The sequence below is a fragment of the Alosa sapidissima genome, chromosome 19, assembly GCF_018492685.1.
Source record: "Alosa sapidissima isolate fAloSap1 chromosome 19, fAloSap1.pri, whole genome shotgun sequence".
NCBI lineage: Eukaryota > Metazoa > Chordata > Actinopteri > Clupeiformes > Clupeidae > Alosa > Alosa sapidissima.
Genome location: NC_055975.1, coordinates 14,963,827 through 14,979,518, shown reverse-complemented (window position 1 = coordinate 14,979,518; position 15,692 = coordinate 14,963,827). Strand labels below are relative to the sequence as shown.

Below are 15,692 nucleotides of genomic sequence, written 5' to 3'. Positions count from 1 at the left end.
ATTATCATACAGTCATTGGTTGTCAATCACGCTGTCAGCTGCTTGTTTTGACTACATTTTAAATATGACTATGTGCTATTAGGCTATGCTTGGCCTGTGCTAGGATCCTGAACTTCCTGTCGGGTGGACGTCAGGTAATGAGAATGAGCTCCAACACTTCAGCCTCATTGACCCTCAACACAAGTGCCCCCCATGGCTGTGTCCTGAGCCCTGTCCTCTGCCTGTATAGCCTACCCAAACCTTTATGGCCATGCATAGCTCACCACTGAGATGTTTTATCAACAACAAAGAGACGGCCTGTATGAGTGATGATGATGATGAAGCTTTATTTAGCAGACTCAAGATCATATACACACATACAAGACAGATAAAATACACAGAATATAAAAATCAGTTTACATACATTTCAGTCAGTGTAGGCTACCTTCAGACTGGATGAGCAGCTCAAAATGGGATTCGAGAGTGCCACAATTCTCTTTATGTGTTGCTAAGACCAAATAGCTGATTGTGAACTTCAGGAGAAAAGAAGATAGGCTGGACCCTATCATCAATGGCTCCTACTGTAGAACTGGAGAGTCAGCCAGATCAAGTTCAAGTTCAGTTCATGTTTAGCCTCAACATCACAGAAGACGGGACGACCTGGACGTGCACTGCATGGTATGATGAAAGCTGCACTACCATCAAACGCAAAGCACTGCAAAGGGTTGTGCGACTGCATACAGCTCAAGGCATCTGTGGAAGCTGCTCTCCATCCACTTAACCACAGAGAGCTTCTCCTTCCATCTGGCAAGCGGTCAGCCTCAAGGCTCGGACCGGCAGACTTTGCAACAGCTTTATCCACCAAACAACAAAGCTCTCTCTCTCTCTCTCTCACACACACACACACACACACACACACACATTTAATAGCCTACTATTATTATTCATTTCTGCAAAAGGAACAGGCTACAAGTATAATGAGATGTAGGCTAATAAAATAATCTTTAATATTGTTGTGATAATGTTTGCAATTGCGTTAAATGACCATGTGCATTTTATGGGGTATGATGATGATCTCAAGGGATCGTGCCAAACAAGTGGGCGGGTCGGGAAAGATGAGGGATGTGTGTCGGACAGAGAGTGCGCGTTCATGAGGCTTGCTGTTGCGAGGGTGGATTGTATCGTGGACGCGCGCGCAGGCAGGTAGTTCTGGAGAGTACTCACGTCACGGGTCCGCAGCAAGCAAGCATCGAGATGCTGTGAGGACAAGGAGACGACGAAAGAGACGCATTTTAAACCAACACATAGGCTATTAATTTAAATGCCAGAACATGCTGCGGTAAAACAGATTCACTCCACTCCATATTGAAAACGATCCGCAATGGCGCTACGATCGCTATTAGAGGGCCGAAGCATACACTCATAAGGGAATTTAAACCACATCTAGCATCTACTGCATCAAGGACTGAGCAACGAAGGTAAGAATAGCTTGCAAGGATTCGCTGAGTGTAACTGCCATACGAACGAATGAATGAGGCCGGGAGAAGTTGACATGATAGCCTGTAACGTTTAAAGACAGTGCTGAAAAATAATCTGTATATTGCTTTTTCCATGATAATGATGTTTAGCATCACAGTGAAGGAAAATCGGAAAACAACTGTAGCCCTTGTGTTTAGGGCGAGCGTGAACGCACATATCTAAATCTGCTGTGTAGCAACCATAGACACATATGTTCATAGTAGCAACGCAACGCAACGCAGATCGGTTCAACAAGCAGACACAGAATCAAACCACACTCGCAGCTTGATATCTTCTATCAAGTATAGGACCATGCATTCAAAAAAGGTTTTCATAGTCCACTCTCTTGGGTTACCAGATAAATTAAACGGTAAAAGAATTATGACCAGCTTTAATTGCGTAACGGTAATCTGAAGCAGAAGTTAGCTAGCACGTATGATCTCTGCTTAGCTTTAAGCTAACATTAGCCTATCTAAAGCGAGTGTTGCCTATACTTGTCAATTGCTAGCCTGGTTTAGCAAGATCAGTGTTGACAACCCTGATTCTTAGGTCAGGATGAACCGTCCAATTGTCTCTTAATGCAGTGGTAAATTTAACACAATTTCTCAATTTCTTGGTTCTCTATTTGAAGAACAGTTAACTATCCAATGTCGTGTTATTGGTAGTTTTTCTATCATGCCTTCAACAATGTCATCACCCTTGTATTAGATATTCTGGTAAATCAGTTTATAAAGGTTATGTCGCAATTATGTCTTTTCATTTCGGCGACCAAGATACTCACGGACAACCACAGATGTTGTTATGCGATGATAAAGCAGTCTGAAGTCCATGTGAGTCTCCATGGTAAGAATGTCAACCAAAGACTGAGTCAAATTCGACAAGGCTACACATGGAACATGGACTAAGGAGGCACCAGCCTAACTTCACTTGTGTTAACTCAGATAATGAATTAAATTAAACATAACGAGAGTAGCCTACTTCCCTCTGCACAGAGAAGTTTATCCTTAAGAGCGCACAAATACAATGACTGATGTAAAGCATCAGGCTAGGCTATTAGATGTTTTTTTGATTTTTTTAAAAGGAAAGTCAGAATAGAAGTCTTCATTTATTTGTTGACTTCCTATTCAAGGGTACTTGAATAGGAAACTATTTCTTTGTGGCTGGCTGTCTCCATACTGAAGTTCCAGATAGTAGCCTAATTTTCATAGCTGACAATTTTATCCAAAGTCATTTAGAGGGGAATAGTCAGGCTGCAGTTCATACGTACACTACAATGCACCACATCACAAATGAGCCTTATTAAGCTTTTATATGGTGTTCATTAGACAGTTAATAATGTGTTATTACCATTATGAAGCAGTCACGTCAGCTTTAGACATTAATTTCTGCAGTGTTATTAGGTAAGCCATTTTTGTAAATGAACCGCACCACGAAAATGAAAGACATTTACAGTATCACAAGACAATGGCTTGCAGTAGATAATAGGGATGGAAATCACAGAGTAACTCACAAATCAATACGGTCACAATACGTTGCCCTCGATAACAATAATATCACGATTCAGCAATTCTGCAAAACACGATACATTGTAAAATATTAATCTACAATGCAGCAAGTTATCTGTGCAAATTAAGTACATTGTGTAGGTATCAATATTTTGTCCACTCCTAGAAGGTAAACCAAAGTCTGTTTTTTTTTTTGTAAGTTATGTTATGTACATTTTCACATTCATTACACAGGACAGTGAAGAGAGAACAGGAAATGAGTATAGGAAAAAGAGAGATTGGTAAGTTACAGTACGTCAGCTTGGACTCGAACCTGTGGGGGCACTGAGACCATGTGTGGCATGAGACTCCAACACCACCACTACACCATGGCTAAGAAATTCCTTCCCTTTATGCCTGAACATGACTACAGCTGAAAAATCATAGGGCATGATTGACATTGAGATGTGTCATAGACACTTGAGGCTGTGCTTTTTTGAACTACAATAATTTGTGTTATTTAATATCACGATTGTTTTAGGATATACCGATACAGGATATGGACTGTGTGATAATAAATTATTTGTGGTTATTCTGCTATGTGTCATACATGGTGTCTTCAGTGTTTGTCAGTAGATGCTAAAAACATTAGCAAAGGTCCCTCTAAAGGTCAGCAAAACTAAAAAACGAGAGAGAGATGAATCTTAAAATTGTGACCTCGCACAACATGCTGAGTGCTGTTATGTCTTTCTGTTACATTTACCGGCTTTGTGGAATATCCAAACCTTAGCTGACTCAATGTACTCACTCTCTCCAGCAGTCATTATGCACTCGGAGCAGTTCTACACACACACACACACACACACACAGCCTGGAGTGACACAGGCCTGCATGTCTTAGTCATCACAGTTAGCTCATGCCATGCTGTCCTGCAACAATTGTCATTTGTTTGTTTGGCTGCGTATTTGTTGTTCCAGGGACTTTTTCTCTGTAAGCTTACAGTTGTGTTGGACAACTTATCTATGTTCGGGCAAAACTGTCACTGTGCCGTCTTTACGTAACTGCATCATAGTCTTGAGTCCGATGTGCTGTTATGTTGTCAGTGAGCCCAAGAAGTTCAGTCAGGCTCCGCAAATGAAAGGTTGAGCTGCTGTTGTGTGAGATTTCATCTTTTCTCACGAGGAGGGTTTCCTAATGCATATTCTGGAGATCACAACCGCTGTATGTTTAGTGTGTCTCTTTTCTCTACCACATGTGACTGGACTCATCAAGTTTCCATAAAACCTTCCAATGAAACGGGAATTAAATGTTGGTGAAAAACACCTGCTGCTTGCCTACACTTGGTGGTTTGAAACACCTGATTCAGATTGTCATGGCTATTGTCTGATTTCAGTTTGTTAGTTGGAAATGTTCAAATACATGGAGTGCATAGGGTAGGACTGTGTTTAAAACTTCACCTCTGAGTTGAAATTGTGGTGTGGTGTTTGTGTTATAATTTTCACCAAAATATTGCCAGCCAGCATGTCATCCTTAAACTGAATAGACCATTGCGACTTATGCCTAACCTTTTTTTGATAAATATTAAATCTGAATTGTATTGACAATGTTATGCGTTAAAATGTTTGCGTTTGTTTGTTTGTGTGTGTGTGTGTGTGTGTGTGTGTGTGTGTGTTAAACAACACTAATGTCTGCTCAGTCATGCTTCTGTTGTCGTTTGTAAGGTTGGAGGTGTAGGAGAATCAGCTCATACTAGGCCTATCAGAAGGGTGTACTGTGGTATATTGATAGCTGTTGGTTCCTCCCTGCGAATCTGGATGGATGGGTGAACAGATTGCATCTTAGTTTGCCGATCTTGACTCAGGGGAGCAGTGTGTGTGTGTGTGTGTGTGTGTGTGTGTGTTGGGGTTGAATCTCAGAGATTCCCTTTCAGGAAGAAGAATTCCAGCTGCAGTACCAGTGAAAGAACAGTATACGCTATTCATGGAGTACTGGGGTGTCCTGGAAAGTCTGTAAATTTGATTCATGAACGTGCTATTAGGGACACAGCAAGAGACATCCCACTCCCTTTGAATACTGGATTGCAAATATGAAAGAGGACATCTCTGTGAAATAACATCTTATGTTTTATTTCTTGGTAATTCTTCTCAAATTAAGGATCTACTGAGCTGTCCATAGTCAGGTATATTGGAACTGCTGGCTTGCCTCCCTGTCATCTTGCTTTGATTTTATATTTGGCCAAGCTTTTCTTTCGCTAGTGATAAAATTGTCTGTCCCAAATCACAACTATATCTTAACTTCTCATTCATTAGATTAGATTTCAGTGATCAGTGTTTAAAGCATTAGGAAATGCCATGTGATTTTTGAGGTGTTTGACGTACATTAATCTTACTTCCAAAATGTGACATTAACAGTTAAACAAATAAAGTCAGTGTCAGGGTTATGTTTGATAAATTAAGCATTATGGCACGAACAGGTGGACTGATATGTTCACTGTAGGGCTGGTAGCTCTGTCGAGTTGGTGTAGAGTAATTGAATGACCTCACCAATGACATTATGTCTGTGGCATAACTATAATGCAATTTTTTGTAGGTTGCGATGAAAAGTAGCCTTTGGAGGGTTAATAGTGTACTGAAACCATTGTTTGGTGTTAGCTATATTTTGTAAAAATTTAGCTAGGGCAATGTACATTCTGATAGACATAACAAAATAAATCCAAGCTCCAAGAAAGGCAGCTCACATGGACGTTCCATAACTCCATAATCAACCACTAAAATCAACCAGCTGCTAATGTGCAGGTTACAGTTGTTTGAATGTATACAGTTGTTTACACTCTTAAAATGAATGTGTTGTCCCTATCTGGACACAGAGATGTGTTAAAAAAAATCAACACAAGTTTTCAATACATTTGTTTTAATAGTGTACCAGATTGCTGGTAAGCATAATTTATGTATGTTTGTGTGTGTGCGCGCGCGTGTGTGTTTGTGTGTGTGTGTATTGTGTGTGATGGATTGGGAGAGAGAGTGAGACTGAGAGAGGGAGAGCACCAGCTAGATGCAGGGAAAAGGCGTGGCAGCTGCAGTCAGCTCCTGGACATAAAGGGGTGGCTTTCTCAAGGCCAGTCTACTACTCTGCCCTCACTTAGCCTATATTTGACTGCTCCCTGGGATTCATCTACAGTATATGTGTCTTTTTTGATGATGGGTTCTGAAGCTATTCTCCATTCTTTCATCAGTTTGTGCTGTTTAACCTGAAATATATGATTGTTTAAGTTATGTGTCCCCTCTCTCTTTGTCTCTCTCTCTCTCTCTCTCTCTCTCTCTCTCTCTCTCTCTCTCTCTCTCTCTCTCAGGCCCTGACCAGGCCCTGATGCCAGGCTTGACTACAGGTGGACTTTGCTAGAGGAAAGCACTCGGACGCTCCAGAGGCAGGATGAGTGGCGGCTCGGAGCAGACTGACATCCTGTCACCGGCCGTCATGGTCAAGGACAGATGGAAAGTGGTGGGTCAACACAGCCCTGCTCAGCTCATCAGCTTTCTCTCTTTTTATCTTTTCTTCTCTGCATCCCTTTTGTTTTCACAGTTCCTATGGGTTATGACATTTCTTGAAAATACTGGGAAGTCTATTCCAGTTATGGACAATCATGAAATGCTATAGGCTATATGTAGAATCCTGTTGGAATTGTTTTGAAAGCAGCATTACCTTTTTGATGGCACTTTTCCATTGACTTGCATTGTATTTGGTACAGCGCTACTTGGGGTAAAAGTGGTATGTGTTACGAGAGAGACAGTCCGGAGGTCCTGAGCAGGCTGATGAGCATGCAAAATTAGTGGATACCTGACCAAGAGCATAGGCTTTTTTATTTCTTTCTCATTTGGATTATTTTTAAGCACTGAAAACATCTGTTTTCTGCTATTATCAGTGGTCAGTTTCAGGCACACTCAAATTCTTGATTGGTCAGGTGAAGCTGTATGAAGTAACTACATAAGGGTGAACTCTACTATAACTATAGCTAGTATTGCTGTACAAAAGAGAGACAAAGCTACGGTGACACACTGGGACACACACACACACACACACACACACACACACACACACACACACACACACACACACACACACACACACACACACACACACACACGATCATGGGAATCAATGGGAAAAGGCAGTTTTTCGTCCTTGCCAGGGTCTTTAAATCTTGCCCACTCTCATCTCTGTCCCTCTAATCCTTAAGTTATGAGGAGGGCGCATGGATTAAGAGTTTCTCTCTTTCTCTATCTCTCTCTCTCTCTCTCTCTCTCTCTCTCTATCTATCTCCTCCCCCTCCCTCTTTCAGCTCTTCTCTCCACTGCAACCCTCCACTCCACACACACAAATGCCTTAAGGCTGGCACTCTCCTCTGCAAGCTTCCCCTCAGGGATCAGGGATATTTCACTATGTGTGCATTGCACCCCAGTTGTCTCGGTGTGTGCAGTGTCAGGGGCTTATTGTATCAGTGTCAGTGCCTTGCTATTTTGAGCAGCCTGGGCTATTTGCGGGCTTGTTAGTATTTGCCGTGGAGGCTGTTACTCTCCTACTCCATGCCCACAGTGCCAGCAGGGTCCTCGTCAATGCAGGGGACAGGGCAGGGCAGGGAGGGGTCTGGGGGGGGGGTGCACGTAAGGTGAGGGCTGTAGTGCCATGCCGCTGCCCTCCTTGTGTGGAACTCTGTTATGTAACCAGTGCCACTCATCCTGATGCAGCCGCTGAGAGAGAGAGACATAGGGGAGGAGAGGAAAAGAGGGAGGGGTGACAGAGAGAGAGAGAGAGAGAGAGAGAGAGAGACGGGGAATAGAGAGACAGACGGCATAGTGAGGAGAAAGATGGGGGAGTGAGTGAGGCAGACAGGAAGAGACAGACAAAGTGCCTGACAAAGCATTTTCTGACAAGGTCGCTCCAAGGTTGCGAATAAAAAGAAATCGTGCATCTGAGACAAAAAATGTCACCAGTGGAAACGTTACATAATCACTGTAACTTAAGATGCCATAACCGAGTCTCAGGCAGCACTAATGAGGAGTCTGCTCCGGTCTCCCCATTGAGACGAATTAAGCTAAAACGACTAACGCCTCTCCCTGATTCTTTCTTGCTCCTCTTCCCACAGCTGAAAAAGATCGGAGGTGGCGGCTTCGGCGAGATCTACGATGCTACGGACCTACTGACCCGCAATAGTGTGGCTCTCAAGGTGGAGTCGGCGCAGCAGCCCAAGCAGGTGCTGAAGATGGAGGTGGCCGTCCTGAAGAAGCTGCAGGGTAAAGCTGCCTTTCGTCCTCCCCTCTTCCCCTCCTCTGATCCGTGTCTTTGAATGGGTCATTAGGAGCTGGTTTTACCACCCTGGATTATTAGCAGGATTAGAGTCCCAGCTGCCAATATTCTGAGGGCATTGTCACTGTTCTCTCCCACGTGTAAAGCTGGAACGGTGTCATTACAGAACAAGGGAGGGTGATAAGAAGACATGGAACTGGGATGCATGTAATTAAGTAAAATGTCAAATGGCATTTTCTGTGCATCAGAACTTCATAGATACAGATCAAGTGCAATCATCAATAGTAGCTTTTTACAGAGGTTGGGTTCTAACACTGTCAAGAGCATAGACAACGATATAGTAACATGGAGGACCTCTGTTGGACAGGATGAGACATTTAGCAGTGTGTGTGTGTGGGGGGGGGGGGGGGGGGGGGGGGCGGGTTTGAGTCATTCTAGTGAGGGAAGGGGGGCAAGGGAGAAGGAAATGAGGAGACAAGATACCAGCTGTGTAGGAAAAACAGAGAGAGAAATGGTATACAACGAATGCTACATTGTACTGGGTTATATCGAGATTTAGAGGTCGATTCAGTGAGGGTTGGTTGCTGCTCAGCAAAGTTGGGATGGTCACGCGGGGTTCTCAGATTCTGGGTGCATTGCCCCTTGGCTCTCACTGAACTCAGCAAACGGTAACTCTTGTGGTATGCAGAAGTGTCACTGAACTTCCAGTTTTTCACCCCCTTGCTACAGACCTTTAAGGGAAGGGAATATAATCTGACAGTTTTGCTGGCACTGGCTTTTTAGAGCTTAATAGCTTGAATGTAAGTGCCTTTGAGGGCCGACATGCTTCATAGAATCCATTGTATGAATTCAGGCCCAGATCGGCTTAGCATGCTTGAAAAGGCCCATTATAAAAGCTATTGTTTACTATTTTGTATGTTCCATCCTTTAAAAACTCTCCATCTCAAACATTGGCCTCAAGCCAAATTCCTACAAATAGCTGTGAAGGTGCTGTGCCTGCTTCTATTTTGTGTGAAACATTACTACATTTGAAGTTGTCCACCAGTTATCCAACAACTTATTTAACGGTCCGTGTATGAATCGTCCATTCATTTTTCTATTTAAAACCAACAATCAAAAAACAAAAATGTACTTGTTCTTTTCTATATCCACTTCTATAACCAAAATGAAAAACCTGGATAACGAGTCGTATTTTCATTTTCCAAAATTGTACTTAAAATGGACAAATCGGATAACAAGACAAGCTCTTACATTCCTTCATTCGTTTTGTTTACTTGCCAGAACACAATTGGTGTGACCAGGAAGTCACCGTTGTCCTCAAATAGACAGCATAACCTACAACGTTAATTTACCCAATTGTTTTTATTTGTTGTCCTTGAACCTTGATGTATGCAGATGGACATTGCCGCAAGGAATCGGTGGTTATGAGTTTGATATTCACAAAGAGGGGTGCATCTAGCAGAAGGTCTTTAGGGTCATTCACCCTCCTCAACCCGCCACCACATCCCAGTTGTTTTCACAGGAGTGAGAGGGTGGTGGTGCTCTTTTAAGTGAACACAGCTCACCACCTGTAACGCACTGTTGTTATACTAGAACGGGTCATATCCTCCACGTGGAACAGGTTTTGGATAAGAGCATTTGTTTAATAAAAAGGCTGTTGTATGTGTCACTCCTTTGTTTGAAATCCCTCTCTTCAGATCTCAAGAGTCTCGAAAGTGGATCAACATACCCGTCATTGCTAGTTCCTAAGGGAGACATCTCAAGATCTTTCTTTCTTCTTCTCACTATACGTCTCTCTCTCTCTCTCTCTCTCTCTCTCTCTCTCTCTCTCTCTCTCTCTCTCTCTACTTGCTGGTCCTTCCACTCCCTCGTTTTTCATCTTCTGGCCTTCATCATCTTCCTCTATTTCTTCTCTCGTGTCAGACAGAAAAAATCAATGTGGCCTGTATCATGTTACCGCGGCTCTCAGGCTGATGGGTCTGCTGCTTCCTGTTAGGGCCTGGGGGAGAACACGAGACCCATTGCCCCATACCTCAGCACAATTTCCTTTAATGTTCCTGTGCATGAGTAGCACACATCAGTACTGCCAGTTTTGTCTGTGATTTTTATAGATGACAACCTGCCCTGTCAGTAAGGGATAATGTATAGAACGCCGGTCATTATTGGGAAAATAAGTCCCGACAGGGCGAACCGGACCCCGAAGCGCAGTAGATGGGTCTTGTTCCGCCCTGAAGGGACTTATTTTCCCAATAATGACCGGCGTTCTATACATTATCCCGCTTACACACGCTGAACTTGAATCATACATTCTTTAGAACACAGCTGATCAACCGTCTGCTTTCACTTTTGAATGACGTTCCAGTCCTTGCGTAGTGATATGAAATACCTGAATTAGAAGCACAAACTCCATTGACAGCGGTCATTATTTTTTTCAGAGGTCCTTTCCTCGGAAACAATGACCGCTAGAATTTTGGGAAATCCCAAGTCAATGGAGTGTTCTACTTGTCTTGTGAAGAGCCGTGTAATAAATTGAAATATTGTATAGAAAGTGTACGTACATGACCAGGTGAATGGTCCCAAAATGTCTGCCCAACTCAGGGCAGTTGAAGGATGAAACCAGCCCATCCATCATGTCATAACATGGGATAGATCAGAAGATTATGACCGTGTGTGCATGTAGGAGAGCATGTGAAACCAGTCCCACTGGATGTTGTAAGGCAACACCAAACATCTCTGCTGATCATCTTGCCTTTGTTTGAGTCTATGTTTCATTGTGTTGTGTAATCCACAGGTAAAAACCATGTGTGTCGCTTTGTGGGATGTGGTCGCAATGATCGCTTCAACTACGTCGTCATGGAGCTTCAGGTATGAGCCAGTCACTTCTTCTGTCCTCCATTGTTTTATGTGTTATGTGTAATACATCTGTCTCTGTATTCCCTGTTCCCATGTATGTCTGCTGATACATAAGTAATTTATGGGTAAATTAATTTGATGATACATATACAGTATGTCAACTTTATCTGTCTAGATGGCCATGGTATAAAAACACTGAGCATCTAGAGTCTTAGAGGAGCTGGAAAAGTTACAAAATACTGTGCACGTCATAGGTGGCAGTGACCTCACTGTGTTTTGTTTTGTGGCGTGTTTTTGTGCGTGTCCAATTTCCTGGTCAGGGTCGGAACCTGGCGGACCTGCGGCGCAGCATGAGCCGGGGCACGTTCAGCGTCAGCACCACGCTGCGGCTGGGCCGACAGATCCTGGAGGCCATCGAGAGCATCCACTCTGTCGGCTTTCTGCACCGTGACATCAAACCGGTGAGACACAGTATGTGTGTGTGTGTGTGTGTGTGTGTGTGTGTGTGTGCATACTGTATGTGATAGCTCTTGAATGCCTTTCTTACTCTCGCTCTCACCCGCCTTGTTTTCAGTCCAACTTTGCCATGGGCCGCTTCCCCAGTACATGCCGAACCTGCTACATGTTGGACTTTGGTCTGGCCCGGCAGTTCACCAACTCATGCCAGGAGGTCCGACCGGTAAGTAAAGCCAAAAACAAAAATGTGTGTGTGTGTATGTGTGTGTGTGTTTGTGTGTGTTTATGTGTTATTGATGTTTGGTTGTTCAGCACAGGATCAGATGGGTGTGTGTATCCTCTAAATATAAATGTGCTACTGACATGAGATCATGCACATCTGCCAACATTTTATTCTATTTAAGAACCAAGTGAATACATCATAAGGAAGACCCTATGTTATGCATTTGTGTATTTTACATGTTTCATTTTTTTCAGCCTCGACCAATGGCAGGATTTCGTGGCACTGTACGATATGCTTCAGTCAACGCACACAAAAACAAGGTGAGGTTCAGCTTCTCCTGCGATTCTTAATAACTGCCTTTTTTATTTCATTAATTGTCATGTTTACCCAGAGCCTTTGTAATTTTCATGTTATAATAGTAACATTATAGACTGAATTATAACATATATAATGCACCCTTTTTACTTCCACAGGAGATGGGACGGCATGATGACTTGTGGTCCCTGTTCTACATGCTGGTGGAGTTTCTGGTGGGCCAACTACCATGGAGGAAGATCAAAGACAAGGTACCACCATCCTGTTGACATGTGATGAGGCATCTAACCAAGTTGATATCTGATAAATGGAGAACAGAATATATCAAATTTATCAGAATATGTGGTCCACTTTAAGCTGGTAAACAAGATGTGAAAAGATAGTCCCAGAAGGACCTGTATCGGTCCAGGGTTATAGTAGAAATATGAACTGTATTACTGAAGGAATATAGTAGGGAAACAAATTACGAATTGGATAACAGGAGAAAAAAATGGATGTGTAATCAAGAACGCATAGTTCAATAAGCAGGGGGACCTAATGAAGAACAATAAATCTCTGAGAGAAGTGATGAAACATTTATTGCCACTGTTTGCTGAAGAGTAACAGGATAGGCACACTGTGATAGTGATGATGTCTGTGAGTTTTTTCTGCTTTGGTATGAACAAATGCTGTTTGTGTGCAACATTCAGGAACAGGTTGGGAAGCTGAAGGACACTTATGACCACCGGCTCATGCTGAAACACCTGCCAGCCGAGTTCAGCATCTTCCTGGACCACATCAGTGAACTGGACTACTATACCAAACCGGACTACGAGGTACAGGAATTATGGAGTGTGTTTGGATGAGTGTGTGTGTGCAGGAGTGTGTTTGGATGAGTGTGTGTGTGCAGTGTACCACTGATATTGTAATATTGTATCACCTGAGATTCAATAGATTAACAGTGGGATGAATTTTGAGATATAAAAAAAATCAGTTTCAGTTTTAGGGGCCAAGCATCAGGGCTAGAGATAGTTCCCCCTTCCATCAGGGCTAGAGATGGTTCCCCTTTCCATCAGGCCTAGGGTTAGGGTTAGGACATGCATGCTGTCAACACACTGAGCCTCAAGACATAGACCTTACGCAGAACGCTTTGTGTTGCAGCTGCTGATGTCGGTGTTTGAGAACAGCATGAAGACATACGCGGTTGTGGAGAATGACATGTACGACTGGGAGAGGATTAACACGGACGGCTCTCAGGCCGTCAACACCACCAACGCCACCCCTCAGCACCATACGCGACTCACCCCAGCACACATGGGGTATGTCACGATTACAAACTGCATATACACAATATTGCACTACGATTGATAACAGGATTATGAGGTTCCATGGTACCTTTGTATAATACAAATGAATACTTCACTCACACATGGAATATCAGCTGTACAAAAAATATTTAAACAGTATACAATACAATATAGGCAGATCATGTGTGGAAGTATACTGTATTGTACTATTGTGCTACTGCATCTGTGTAAGTATACTGTATTGTGCTGTATGCATACTGTAGTGTGCAGCATGCTTTATGCTGGTTAATTATCTAGGCTCAGTGCATTATTTAAGTGTGGCAAATGGATGTTAGACCAGTGGTAGCTGAAAGTCAGCCTCATCTATTTTTCAGTAGCCATTTCTCAGTTATGTGCCTGATGTAATGTACCCTCCCATGTGTGCCTGTGTTTCTGTAGCATGGCTAATGCCTCGAACCTCCACGGGGACCTCATGAAGGACCTCCTCAAGGAGAACACGGATGAGGTGCTGCAGGACGAGCAGCTTAGCGACGGGGAGAACAACCCCCCTCTCCCCGAGCGCTCCCCCGGCCAGCCTGCCAACCAGCAGGAGCCTGACGTGTGGGAGGAGATGGACCGCAACTGCAACCACCTCCGGCCGACGGTGCTCCAGGTGACCACCCCCTCACTGATCGCCACAAACAGTCTACTGGGGATGTCTCTGGGATTTGTGATATGCGATTCCATAGTGTGATAATAAATCTGGCTTTGTGTCTGTACCGGTTGCGGACGGAACTAATAACAAGTACACTTGGTTCAAATTGCAAGAGTAAAATAATACATTTCATACTTACACTATGTTGTTAATTTAGCATGAAAATGTATGCCAAATAATGATTTGCATTAGTAATTTAGTCTTTGTTCCATCATTATGAGCATAATTGTGACCTGGCCATCAGTTGAAACTGAACCGTTTACACAATCAGGCCCATTCAATACAATAAAAGATTGTTCAGCCTGAATCATATTCTTCCAGACCGGCAAAGAGGACGAGCAAAACCAGAACCAGGGCAACCTGACCCCGCACACAGGACTCAGTCTGGCCTCTCCGGTGAAGCTCCGCTCGGACGCCAGCCCCTCGGACGCACCACTGCTGAGGAAACTGCGGAACCTCCATAGCCTGGACCTGGAGAAGAGGCTGACCCTGGAGCCCAAACCCAGCACCGAGCGTTTCCTGGAGGCCTGGTGAGAAAAGAGCCGAAGGTCTCCCCTGGCAGTGCCCCACTCACCATGCCATAGTTCTCAAATCTAAATACCTCACAGGGTCATTTAGTGATTCAAGACTCCCTGCCCTGATACATTTTATAGTATTGTTCAATAAATAATTAATTTCAGTTATTAACAGTGAATGTTGACAGATGTACGATATACAAATTCCCAGTAAATGTTTGATGCTGTTATGGATGGTGAAATGATAGACCTGTCCAAACATAACTTAGTTATAAAAATATTCAACATTTCACTGTTAATGGTTCTTCCTTACATGATTCATATCACATATTCATGTCATGATGAACTCTTTTGTAAAACAGACTAAACATAACTTTAAAAACCATCTTCTCAGCTCAGCGAAGCAGCAGGCCGGCAACACATCAGACAAGCCAGCAGGCCACAGCCTTGGCCTCGGTGTTCTCAGCAATGGTGGCCCTGGCGACCGCATCTGGCACTACGACGAGGAGGTCCTCTCGGGCGGCGGGGGCAGCGGCAGTGGCGTGGCCAAGCGCGGCTCCCTGGGCTCCCCGGCCGCCACGGGGCAGGGCGAGGGCGCCGCCAGCAGCAGCTTTGTGGCGCTGAACCTGAGCCTGGGCCGCGGCGGTGACGGCGACGCCAACTCGCACGACTGGGTGATGGTGGAGGCGCCGTCCAACCTGCAGGAGCGCGGCGGCAGCAGCGTGGGCCTGGCCACGGGGGCCAAGGTCACCATCAGCCCCTCGGAGGAGGGAGAGGTGGACGAGCTAGACCCCAACCAGGAGGGACCCGCTCGGAGCACCGGCGACGGACCGGCACGCTCGGAGCCCAGGGCTGACCAGCAGGAGCTGAGCGTGGAGACAGCGAGCACCATGCCCCCCATAACACCCACTAGCCCCGCCAATGGCCTGCCGGACGAAGCCCTCTCACAGGTAAGCACTTGGGACATCAGGGGTCATTTGGGATTTGGATGCACTACAGCGTTTAGGGGTCACATACTTGCGTTTGGGCTATGTTAAATTCCTTTCAAATTCTTTGTTTTTAATGTTG

At 44.2% G+C, this 15,692-nt stretch overlaps 1 protein-coding gene across 2 annotated transcripts in view; it reads left to right on the top strand.

Annotated features, from left to right (window-relative positions):
• Positions 1–1,130: 1,130 nt before the first annotated feature.
• The window catches only part of ttbk2a (tau tubulin kinase 2a), a 21,032-nt gene continuing 6,470 nt past the window's right edge, over positions 1,131–15,692 (top strand). For both annotated transcript variants that reach the window (XM_042072002.1, XM_042072001.1), the window contains exons 1-13: positions 1,131–1,457; positions 6,331–6,479; positions 8,122–8,269; positions 11,074–11,147; positions 11,456–11,596; positions 11,710–11,814; positions 12,069–12,134; positions 12,288–12,380; positions 12,819–12,944; positions 13,270–13,427; positions 13,854–14,067; positions 14,431–14,639; positions 15,019–15,574. In XM_042072002.1, the coding sequence (XP_041927936.1) occupies positions 6,411–6,479; positions 8,122–8,269; positions 11,074–11,147; positions 11,456–11,596; positions 11,710–11,814; positions 12,069–12,134; positions 12,288–12,380; positions 12,819–12,944; positions 13,270–13,427; positions 13,854–14,067; positions 14,431–14,639; positions 15,019–15,574 (1,959 nt within the window). In that variant the 5' untranslated portion in view covers positions 1,131–1,457; positions 6,331–6,410. The remainder of the gene's footprint in view (positions 1,458–6,330; positions 6,480–8,121; positions 8,270–11,073; positions 11,148–11,455; positions 11,597–11,709; positions 11,815–12,068; positions 12,135–12,287; positions 12,381–12,818; positions 12,945–13,269; positions 13,428–13,853; positions 14,068–14,430; positions 14,640–15,018; positions 15,575–15,692) is intronic.